Source organism: Kogia breviceps, chromosome 1 (genome assembly GCF_026419965.1).
Source record: "Kogia breviceps isolate mKogBre1 chromosome 1, mKogBre1 haplotype 1, whole genome shotgun sequence".
NCBI lineage: Eukaryota > Metazoa > Chordata > Mammalia > Artiodactyla > Physeteridae > Kogia > Kogia breviceps.
This window is the reverse complement of record NC_081310.1, coordinates 90,692,829-90,704,644: the sequence shown is the minus strand read 5'-3', so window position 1 is coordinate 90,704,644 and position 11,816 is coordinate 90,692,829. Positions and strand designations below refer to the sequence as shown.

The following is an 11,816-nucleotide window of genomic DNA, read 5'->3' as shown; positions in this document are numbered from 1 at the left end:
AACCCCCGTAATATTCCGCCCTTATGCGTCATGGCTGCCAGTCGCAGTCTTTCAATGGATCTTGAGGTCGATACCAGACAGCTCCGACCCCACCAACGTTTCCACACTCAAGAACGCAACCCTCTCTCATGCCTTACTACGGCCGTGAAGCCGTCCTGAAGAAAAATTTGCGTTGCCAGCTTGCCCCAAAGCAAGATGGCTGCCAATCTCTATTCTCCGCTACCGAAATGAAGCTATCCACTCCTCGTTTAATGCCGCTGCCAGGCTGCCCTCAACTAGCATGGCTACTCCGGCTCATGCCTCACTATGGTCTCGAAGCCGCCACTAACCGGCCAGGTTCCGGGAGGCGCTGTTCAGGATGCAGCCACCCCCGCCCGCTTCTCCCCTCCCCCACGCCCGCGGCGGCGGCGGCGGAGGCTGGAGCCCGGATGCGGCGCCGTGAGACAAGCCCGGGAGAGCGGCGCGGATGGATCCAACATGGCGGCGCCGAGCCTGAGCCGAGAGTGAGGCTGCGGGGCGGCCGGAGTGGGGAGGGGGAGTCGAGCGGGACGGGGCGGGGCCGGGCGGGGCCGCAAAGGGCTTGGGGAAGGAAAGTGGAGGGGGAGGCGGTGGCGACGTCTAGCCTGAGAACCTGAAGAGAGGGAGGTGACGGGACGCTGCAAGGTGGGGGAGGGGAGTGGCATAGGGGGGCGTGCGGGGGAGGTGGCAACTGTGGGAGAGGGCAGGGTCGAGGCGGAGGAGTGGGGCAGGGGAGGGGCGTAAACAAGGGCCGAGGCTGGGCCAGGCTAGGGGTATTAGAGAGGCCGAGGTGGGGAGTAGGGCTGCGGTCCCGCCGGGCTGAGGGGGTAGGAACGGGAAGGAGGGGCCGAGGGTGTGAAGGGGAAGGGGGCTTGTGGCATGTGGTTGGAAGAAGGACTGGACTCTTGTAAGGGGTGTTGTGGAGAGGTGGGAAAAGGTGAAGATTGGATTTGAGACGTTTGGGGGGAGGTTCTGAAAGTGTTAAATTGGAGGTGGGAGGGGGAAGGGCCTAGGGGAGAATTTGGGTGGAAAAGGAGAGGACGGAGGTTTGGGGAATGGAGAGCGTGTTGGTGTGACGAGGCAATGGAGAAAGTGAGAGACTAGGAGGAAAGTTTGGGAGGAAGGGGAATGGGATGGGAGATAGGACAGTGTAGCTGCACGAGTGATAGAGGTTCAGGGGTTTCCCTTTCCCCTGTAGAAAGGAAGAGAGAGCAGAGTTAAGCAGCATCAGTTACAGCCAATTCTAATTGCCAGGCCTTTAGCTTTTACTAGGGTGGGAAGGGCAGAAGGGAATGGTCATGTGGATTTGGAGAATTGGGGTTGGATGAGGGTTCAACTGGATTTCCAAAAGCTGCCTAGCTTATTGCTCCCTTGTTTTTCCTGGTTACAAAAAGAAGAGAAAATGGGGAGCCTGGTATCGCTGGAGTGTGGAAGGAGTAAAGGACTTTTCTAGTTTTAAACAATTAGCAATGCCAGAATGGGGAAACAGCCATGCTATGTTGGAACGCTGTTTGCTGGGAACAGAAAACACAGCATGATGTCTAGGCAGCCATGCTAATTAAATGAGTGCTTTCGTTTCCAGACCCTTCTTTTGCTGTTTAAGTGCTAGGAGTGGGAGTCAGTATCCATACATAAAAAATGTTCCCTGGTGAAATGTAGATGTTTGACTGGATGCTGCCCCAGTGGATATTTTGTTCTCACTGTGTGTGAGAATTTGGAGGATAGTTCTGGTCTCATAAGTGAAGTAATGGGAAGAAAGTGCCTTCTTTGGCTGTAACCACTTTCCTCCTAGTTCATCTTTAGATGAAAGTCAATGTTAATACTGTAACAAAGTAGGTGGGCCTCATAAGGAATTGAGGAGTCAGGTGAGGTGTCAGAGGATAATTGGTTTTCCCACAAGTTGTTGAATTTGGGACCTTTCTTGCCCTAAGCCACTGAGACTGGAAATTCTTGGAGTTGGTATTGTGTTGTGAATTGGGTAATAGAAGGTTAGGGAAGCCTGGGGACTTTGATGGGAGTGAGTGCTCTCATTTAGCTTGGAGTGGATCATTTCAATTGAAATGGCTTTAGGGTTGTCTGTATATTTTTGCAGCTGAGATTGACTACCTCTTTGAGGTTTCAAAATAAAGCTTGAAAATTGACGCTTCCCCCTCTTATTTGTTTTTGCTTTGCTGCTGGCTTTCAACCTTGTGCTAGGAAGAGACCTGGGAAATTAAGTTTCTTGCAAAGGTAAGTCTGGAACTTTTTATTGTTTTCAAACAATGGAAGGGAATGGAAATGGCATGAAATGGAAATGGCATATTGGGAGTTGAGCTCAGTAATGGGGTAGCTGACAGGGAAAATGGGTTTTCAGTGTGTAAGATCTGTTGCAGTCATTGTCCCTTTGGGTCACTGGAGATTGATAGGAGGGAAAGGAGAAAAGAAATTAGGTGTCTTAGGGCAAGACTCCACCTTGTTTTGTTATTATCTAGGCTTCGTGGTCAGCTCTGAGAGAAACTTTTTTTTTTTTTGCGGTACGCGGGCCTTTCACTGTTGTGGCCTCTCCCGTTGCGGAGCACAGGCTCCGGACGCGCAGGCTCAGTGGCCATGGCTCACGGGCCCAGCCGCTCCGCGGCATGTGGGATCCTCCCGGACCGGAGCACGAACCCACGTCCCCTGCATCGGCAGGCGGACTCTCAAGCACTGCGCCACCAGGGAAGCCCAGAGAAACATTTTTAAACATATGGAACTTTGTACTCTAGTACAGTGTCTACTAAATGTTGCCCTTGGAGGGTTGCTGAGGCACCTGCCCTGGGAAGGCTTTTCCTCTAGCTTACTCTTTCTCCTAGTTGTTCTGGAATCTTCGTTTTGAAAACACAGTTTGTAATTCTGACTTCCAGATATTTGGTTACATTTTCTTGGTCCTACCAGCAAGAAAGCTCTTTATGTAGTTGTCTTAGTCATCTTTAAGGTTTTCCATGTCCTTTACGTTTCAAGTTTCAAGACATCACTCTCTTTTAGATTTTTCACATGACTTTCCCTCTCACAGGGCTTCTGAGAGAGTCAAATACCTCTAGTTCTTTTGGGATGAAACTAGACTGTTGTTTTCATTTCAAGACATCACTCTTTTTATTTCTTCCACATGACTTCCTAAGGGCTTCTGAGAGAATCAAGTACCTCAAAAAATAAAGATCTCATCCCTGGTTGGGATGAGACTAGACTTTGCATGGAAGTAGAAATATAATAGATAACGATTAATCAAGAGGAAGTCCTGTAGATACATATAGATTGTTTGTTGGCCCTTGGCTGGCTTGGACCTCCCAAAAGAAAACGAACAACAAAAAACCCTGCAGCTCCAGGAAATGCAGCAATTCATCAGAATAAAGAATTAGTCTTGGGAACCTATTTAAGGGCGATCCATACGGTAGGCTCTCAGATAGACCCAAATCAGCCAGCAGGATCAGGACTCTTGTTTACTGGAGTGTTTCTCTCTTGGTGTCTGGCAATATTTCAGGCACCAAGATCCTGAAGTTCTTTCTAATCTTCAGTTTTAGAGGGGGTACATTCTCCTCACTGCTCTGATACTTTTCATCTAGGATCCTTGTATAATTTAAGCTGAGTTCCTTTGATTCACTGCCACAGAAAGCTGAGTATATTTTGGTTTAAGAGGAAGTTGGCCACGTTCTTTTAGTGCTGAAGTTAGATAGATTCTTGGAACCCCCATCTGGATTGCTGAGTGAGTGAACTCACCATCCTAGATGATAATTAAGTGGGGAGGGCTGCCTATTAGTCTGCATGCCAGCCTCCTGACATTTCTCCCAAGGACAAGCATGGCCTTGGGAAACTTCTGCCTCTTCTACATTTTGCTTCATTGCATAAGCAGTATAAGTCTGATCAGCAGCCTAACAAGGAAGGGTCTGCTTTTGGTCTAGTTTTGGTACTTTAAAGATGGCTACAAGGTTTAAGTGCAGGATCCTTTCTGTCTGTCTTGCAGAGGATGGCATTTCTCTGATCTGCACAGAAATTGAGATTGAACTAGGTCAAGTTAGACCTCCTGGGATGGGGCGGAAGGGAGTGTAGTCCTGTCACCTGCTGTTCACCTAAATGGCAACAGCAGGTGATAGAGAAGCCAAGGTTGGAGTGGGATGGAACTCCTTAGTTAAGTTAAATGAGTCTTTGTCTGACTGGCTTTTCTTCTGGGATATTGTTTGATGGGTTTGGGTTGGAGGGACCAAATGACTTCCTTTTCCAGATATAGGATGGAAGCGACACGCTGTCTCTCCTTTTGACCCTTCATCATGCTCCATCTAGAATAGGATTTCTCATCTTTAGCATTATTGACATTTTGACCAGATAATTCTTTGTTGTAAGAGGCTGTCCTGTGCGTTATAGGATGTTTAGCATCATCCATCGCATTTACTCACTGCACGCCAGTTGCACCCTCCCTTACCACCCTCCCAGTCATGACAATCCAAAATGAGTCAAGACATTGCTGAATTCCCCTGGAGGGCAAAATCGCCCCTGGTTGAGAACCACTGACCTAGAAGCTCTGATAATTCCTGTCACTTTGATCCAGCCTAGAATCTACGACTTAAAGGTGGCTGTTTTATCCTCAGATCTAGGGAGTTAACCCTCAGGATTGAGACCTATTGTAGAATTGCATCCATTGATACATAATTAGGACCACAGTGCTTTCCTGGATTCTGCTTCATTTTCCAGTGACCAGGTATGTGGGGACAATATTTCCTAATTTCCTGGGGTTTATAGTCAGGACACTTTGAATTAGGGAGCTCTGAAGCAGCCTGCTCTTCTGATTGGTTGAATGTGAAACCTGCCCATCTGTTTTTTATGGGATCCACATAATGAACAGCTGGCCAAGGGGAACAGGTGGGATAGGGAACAAGGAGAAGTTGTAGGGGCTCTGAGGAGACTCAGTTTTCTCATGTTACCTGCTATGAGCAAGAATTTGTTTTCCTTCAGTCCCCTCTATTTGTAGCCAGTGACTGCAGCAGGTGAAACAAGAGGAAGAGACAAGGAAAACCAGTCAATAGTTGAATCGCTGTTTTCCCAGTTGTTTCCCATGCTTTGGGTGGGACATCTGGGCTCTTATAACTAGATATGGGCTATATTTCCTGTCCACATATCTAAACCCATGGTATGGGGCTAGGTGATTACAGGGTGGCCCTCCCCTTTTCTTTTCTTTCTTTATTTATTTACTTTTGGCTGTGTTGGGTCTTCGTTGCTGAGCACGGCCTTTCTTTAGTTGCGTCGGGCGGGGCCTGCTTCTTGTAGCAGTGCGCGGGCTTCTCACTGCAGCAGCTTCTCTTGTTGGAGAGCATAGGCTCTAGGCACGTGGGCTCAGTAGCTGTGGCTCGCGGGCTCTAGAGCGCAGGCTCAGTAGTTGAGGCGCACGGGCTTAGTTGCTCCGTAGCATGTGAGACCTTCCCGGACCAGGGCTTGAACCCGTGTCCCCTGTATTGGCAGGCGGATTCTTAACCACTGTGCCACCAGGGAAGCCCTCCCCTTTTTTTAAGGGTATGAGTTTCTCTGTGCTAACGTTTCAGGATTAAAAGAGAGAACCAGGTCCTACTTGCTCTTCAATTTTCTGAGTCCCCCAACAACTTGACTTTTCTGAAGTAGTTTATAATTTTATTCTCTTTCTAACCTAGCCTCAGTTTCTTGGAGTATAAAATGGACAGAACGGCCTGTCTCGCTGTTGAGTAGGGTGCTATGGTATGGGTAGTTTTGTAATGTGGGGGAGGCTATAGCCAGTTAGAGCATATGCATGATACCTGAGTTGTGTGTACTTTTAATGGGGTCCTCTCACTCTTGGATTTTTGTGAGTTTTTTTCTTAATTGGTGTTGCTTGTGGTGATCTCTTAGAGATTCATTTCAGTTCAACACAGGTTACTCCTACTATATGCCAGCCTCTATCCATTGCTAGGCACTAGAGACATAAAGATGAATATGACCTAGGCCCTCTACACGAGTCGCTTAAGATCTAATAGGATAATAAATACACAAATAATTTTAGTACACTTTGATAAATGGTTTAAGGGAAATATGTACAGTGTTCCATAGGAGCACAGAAGAGGACTACTTATACCAGCATGGGGGTGTAGAGAATGAATTTGAAGATGGCATCTGAGCTGATTCTTAAAGGATGAGTAGGAGTTAACCATCTGAAAAAGGGTGGTAATGGGGGGTGTGGAAGAGAAGAGAGAGGGGCATTCAGGCAAAGAGAATAGTCTGAAGAAAGTTACAGAGAAATGAATTGTATGATGTATGTGAACTATAAACAAACGGATAATGTTAGAGAATAAAAAGTGAGTTATGAGGTTGGCAAAGTAGGCAAGGCCTGATCTTGGAAGGTTTGGTGTGTTGGGTAAGGAGTTTGGAATGTTCTTATTGGTAAGGAGGGGATTGTAGCGAGGTCTTAAGCCGAAAAGTGATGTGGTTAGTTGTGCATTTTAGATAATTCAGCTGGACGTGGGGGATTGGTTTAGGCAGGTTAGGGTTGGTGGCTGCAACAGCCTTAGAGAGGCTGTTGCAGTAATCCAGGTGAGAGATTACTGGGGCCTGAATCAGCATGGTGGTGGTAGAGGTGGAAGGGTGAGGCAGATTTAAGAAATAGAAAGTAGCATCAACAGGAATTTGTAATTGATTGGATGATTGGAGGTTGTGGTCAGCTGGTGGAACAATATTGCATGGTACTCTCTGCCAGGGCAGTAAATATGAGTGGCTAGAGAGGAGGTGAAAGTTGTTGGACTTGAGGATTGGTTATTGGCTGGGTCACTGATATTACCCAGGATGATGGAGGAAATTTGTGAATTAAATGCCAAAATATATAATAAATGTAGGACTGTGATTGGTCATTGACAGGGGAATGGTAAATGACAACCATGAGGAAAGGTTAGAAGGTGACATATCCAAATGGTGTGTGAACATCAGGCGAGTACAGGTGGCATAGGAGACTTACAAGAATGCTCAACCTAGGCGCTTAGTGATATTTGTTGTTTTAAATCCATGAGTTTTGTTGGATATTTAATTAACTTTCTTAGCATTTATTCTCCTGGACTTGGTTTGATTGTAGGAAAAATGAGGTTAGGTTTGCGGAGGGATGAGTCTGGGCTGCAGAGGCCAAGGATGCTTATCTCTTTGAAATATCATAACCATTTAGATAAGTTTTACAGTGATTTCACATGCATCTTCTTATTGGGTTCTTAACTCCGAGGAGTAGTTTCTTTCATCCTTGTTTTGTAGATGGGGACAGTGAGACTTTCAAGTTAAGTGACTTAAGGTCACACAGCTACACAGTTTGTTAATTACATAGGCAGAATTTTTTTTTAAAGTCCCATTTTTCTTTTTTCTATTTATTTAGTTATTTATGGCTGCGCTGGGTCTTTGTTGCTGCACATGGTCTTTTTCTCTAGTTGCGGCGAGCAGGGGCTACTCTTTGTTGTGGTGCGCAGACTTCATTTTGGTGGCTTCTCTTGTTGTGGAGCACGGGCTCTAGACGTGTGGGCTTCAGTAGTTGGAGCTCGCAGGCTTAGTTGCTCCGTAGCATGTGGGATCTTCCTGGACCAGGGATCAAACCTGTGTCCCTTGCATTGGCAGGCGGATTCTTAACCACTGCGCCACCAGGGAAGTCCTGAAATAGCAGAATTAAAACTAGTTCTAACCCTAAAAGCTTTCAGTTTCCCTGTTGTCAGCCCCTAAGTTCATCTGATGCAGCTTCTATATTAGAATTTAGAGCGAATTCTGTACTTCTCATTTCACCTACATTTAAGGGATGAATTGATTGGTGGTGCTGGCAGGGAGAGCACAAGGGACCAAAAGCAGTATTTTGGAGGCCAGAGGAACAATTGGGGTAATATTTAATAGCAAATTCTGCGGAATATGTAGTGCTAAAATTGCAGTTAACAAGTCTTACTTAGCAGAAGTTACTATCTTTCTCCAGTAGGATCTGGACTTAGGGCAGCATCTGTTGGATATACAGAGCTCTAGGCTGTATTTTTTTTTTAAATTTATTTATTTATTTATTTTTTTGCGGTACGCGGGCCTCTCACTGTTGTGGCCTCTCCCGTTGTGGAGCACAGGCTCCGGACGCACAGGCTCAGCGGCCATGGCTCACAGGCCCAGCCGCTCCGCGGCATGTGGGATCTTCCTGGACTGGGGCACGAACCCGTGTCCTCTGCATTGGCAGGCGGATTCTCAACCACTGAGCCACCAGGGAAGCCCTAGGCTGTATTTTTTTATTTTTATTTTTTAAATTATTATTATTATTTTTTTTTTTTTTTTTTTTTTTTTTTGCGGTACGCGGGCCTCTCCCGTTGCGAAGCACAGGCTCCGTACACGCAGCCTCAGCGGCCATGGCTCACAGGCCCAGCCACTCTGCGGCATGTGGGATCTTCCCGGAACGGGGCACGAACCCGTGTCCCCTGCATTGGCAGGCGGATTCTCAACCACTGAGCCACCAGGGAAGCCCTGTATTTTTTAATAAGTACTTTGTAGGGACTTCCCTGGCAGTCCAGCAGTTAAGACTCCGTGCTTCCAATGCAAGGGTCGGGGAACTAAGATCCCACATGCCGTGTGGTGCAGTCAAAATAAATAAATAAATAAATACTTTGTAAAAGTTAATAAGCGCTTATTAAGCACTACACTGTGCCAGGCATTGTGTTGGGCTCTGGGAATATAGGAATGGATGACTAATTCCTGACATTGAGTGATTCACAGGATCTTTCCTTTTCCTTACAGTATCGTGGGGATTGCAGCTGCTGAGCAGGGATTCTGGAAAGCATTGTGCACCTGAGCCCCCAGCATGGCGGGCCTAAAGCGGAGGGCAAGCCAGGTGTGGCCCGAAGAGCATGGTGAGCAAGAGCATGGGCTGTATAGCCTGCATCGCATGTTTGACATCGTGGGCACCCACCTGACACACAGAGACGTACGAGTTCTTTCCTTCCTCTTTGTTGATGTCATTGATGACCACGAGCGTGGCCTCATCCGAAATGGACGTGACTTCTTATTGGCGCTGGAGCGCCAGGGCCGCTGTGATGAGAGTAACTTTCGCCAGGTGCTGCAGCTGCTGCGCATCATCACTCGCCATGACCTGCTGCCCTACGTCACCCTCAAGAGGAGACGGGCTGGTGAGGGTGCATTGGGGGCTGGGGACACTGGAATCAGGGAAGAGCTGTGGGCGGCCCTGTGTGAGCAGCATTGGAGTCCAAGCAGAAGGAGGCATTGATGCTGGGGAGTACTGAGGAGACTAAGTTATGAGGCCCATTGGAGGGTTGGACTAGGAGAAGGGCAGGGTATATCTTTTCCTGAGTGAATCCCTCTCCCCCTACAGTGTGCCCTGATCTTGTAGACAAATATCTGGAAGAGACATCAATTCGTTATGTGACACCCAGAGCCCTCAGCGATCCAGAACCGAGGCCTCCCCACCCCCCTAAAACAGGTGAGACAATATTAACTCCCCCTCATTTCCATAATCAAGAAAGAGGACACTGGACCCATCTTTTCCCAGTTTTGCCAGCCTAAATGACAGTGTCTCCCCCCCCCATATCTGGCCCTCCCAAAATCAGATGAGGTGTTAATGCTTCATCTGGGTCCTGTAATTGTTCCCACATTGTGTCCACCTTTCAGGTCACATTATTGATAATGCTTTTAGTGCTAAGTCTAAATGATCCTTCCTCATTCCAAGTGAAGTGTTTGAATTTTTGCTTTTACCCTACTATGTCTCCCTTTTTACCCTCTGGTCAGTGCCTCCCCACTATCCTGTGGTGTGCTGCCCCACTTCGGGCCCTCAGATGTGTAGCAAGCGGCCAGCTCGAGGGAGAGCCACACTTGGGAGCCAGCGAAAACGCCGGAAGTCAGTGACACCAGATCCCAAGGAAAAGCAGACATGCGGTGAGGAAGTTCAGGGGTTCTAGAGGTAGAGTAGACTTGAAGGGAAATACAAAGAACTGCTGGAATACTGGGCAGTTATTCTATTCAGTGTAAGGCTCAGTTTGATTGCTGTTGCAAAGTGAGATTGAATGGTATAGTCTCTGGGAGGAGAATTCCTCTACTTTTGTGGCAGAGTACATTTCAACTCTTTCTAGGTAATACTAGATGAAAGGGATGCTGTTATGACATCTTTATTGTAGGATGACCCAAGTCATGATAGAGTATTAAAGTGAAATTCTGTGTCTGTTAATTAGGAAAATATCTCCTAGAATCAAGGTGCTACTTGTGAGTGATGGAAGTAATCTGACCTGAGAATGGCCCATTTAAGGGAACCTCTTGAGTTCAGGCAAGGATTTCAGAGGTACATAGAAAAGAACTAGTCCTGGGAAGAGGTAGAGAAGCTACCTCTTCAGATGATGTTCCCAACTTTGCTACTCTGCTGTTCTATTCAACCTTTCAAACTTGGGTGTAAACTGCAACCTCTTCTGCATATCTTCTTTTCCCCACAGACATCAGACTGAGGGTTCGGGCTGAATACTGCCAGCATGAGACTGCTCTGCAGGGCAACGTCTTCTCTAACAAGCAGGACCCACTTGAGCGCCAGTTTGAGCGCTTTAACCAGGCCAACACCATCCTCAAGTCCCGGGACCTGGGCTCCATCATCTGTGACATCAAGTTCTCTGAGCTCACCTACCTCGACGCATTCTGGCGCGACTATATCAATGGCTCGTTACTAGAGGCACTTAAAGGTGTCTTCATCACAGACTCCCTCAAGCAGGCTGTGGGCCATGAGGCCATCAAGCTGCTGGTGAATGTGGACGAGGAGGACTATGAGCTGGGCCGACAGAAACTCCTGAGGAACTTGATGCTGCAAGCATTGCCCTGACCTTTTTCCCCTTCTCACTTCTCTGGGGACTTCTCACCACCCACCTCTGGAGCTTACATACCGTTCTGGGGTTTGTTCTCTACCCTTCCAACCAATCACACCCCTGCCTTTTTTTTTTTAAGGAAAAGACAAATGAAAAATGGAAGTGGTGTTCCCCACCCCTCCCTGCACCCATGTGCCTGGGCTTCCCTTTGTTTCCCTTTTCCACTTACCCCCCTCATGTGTGTCTCTACAGCCACCTTGCCACTGAGCCATAAGACAAATATATAGGGAGAAGCAAAGTCTATAGAACATAGTCTTTGTAAGGGATTGAAGTGATCACTGCTTTTGGGTGCATTGAGGGGTTATCAGTACTTCTGGCTTTATGAGGGCTCTTAAATTTTGTCTGAGAAACCAAAGGGCTGTCAGTAGGGAGCTGTGTGTGGAAGGTGGGACCCTGAAGTGTATTTTGGAAATTAATCACCACCCTCTCCCAAATTATAGAATTTTTTAAAAACAAAGAAGCTGTGGCCCTTTCCACTCTCTCCTGGCCTCTGGTGCTGCTCCTCTCTGCCTCGTTTCCTCCATTCCATGGCTTGAAACCTCGGCCTGGTGTGGCTCCTTCCTTTTTCCTCTTTGTCAAACCCTCTTCAAAGGAGTAATAGGTAAGCGGACTAGGTCAGCCTAGCACCCTCCCAACTGTGGTGTGTGTGTACACACATACACAGGGTAGATGGAGAAGAGGTTGCTGATTAAAATACACTCCCCCTAAAAAGGGGAAGGGGGAGTGTGACACTTTCTTTCCATGTTCAAGAGAAAATAAATAATGTACCCTGCAGCCCTTTTCCCCTTTGCTTTCTTCTGGCTTGGGCAAAGGGCATCATAGGTGAAAGTGAAATGATTCAATATCAGTTCCTTCCTTCTTTTTCTTTCCCCACCCTCTACCCCCCACTCCCACCCCCAAGCTTGGGAGCATGGGGTTGGGACATGCACTGAGTGTCGCACT

The 11,816-nt window shown here is 47.4% G+C and overlaps 1 protein-coding gene across 5 annotated transcripts; it reads left to right on the top strand.

Annotated features, from left to right (window-relative positions):
- The first annotated feature begins 10 nt into the window (after positions 1-10).
- Positions 11-11,648, top strand: DEDD (death effector domain containing). Of its 5 annotated transcripts, none has more exons than XM_059067355.2 (6): positions 11-503; positions 2,215-2,247; positions 8,755-9,143; positions 9,347-9,454; positions 9,760-9,906; positions 10,455-11,648. In XM_059067355.2, the coding sequence occupies exons 3-6, from the start codon at positions 8,819-8,821 to the stop codon at positions 10,829-10,831; spliced, it is 957 nt and encodes a 318-aa protein (XP_058923338.1). In that variant the 5' UTR covers positions 11-503; positions 2,215-2,247; positions 8,755-8,818; the 3' UTR covers positions 10,832-11,648. The 5 variants fall into 5 exon arrangements, with proteins under 5 accessions (XP_058923338.1, XP_066895709.1, XP_058923344.1 ...); XM_067039593.1 differs by lacking the exon at positions 11-503 and adding an exon at positions 555-663; XM_067039608.1 differs by lacking the exon at positions 9,760-9,906 and having other exon boundaries at positions 388-503.
- Positions 11,649-11,816: the final 168 nt, after the last annotated feature.

Bases quoted from the DNA above. Each gene is read 5' to 3' on its own strand.
- DEDD (XM_059067355.2), top strand. From the start codon at position 8,819: ATGGCGGGCCTAAAGCGGAGGGCAAGCCAGGTGTGGCCCGAAGAGCAT. The intron at 9,144-9,346 runs GTGAGGGTGCAT...CTCCCCCTACAG, and splicing joins CCTCAAGAGGAGACGGGCTG to TGTGCCCTGATCTTGTAGAC. The intron at 9,455-9,759 runs GTGAGACAATAT...CCCTCTGGTCAG, and splicing joins TCCCCACCCCCCTAAAACAG to TGCCTCCCCACTATCCTGTG.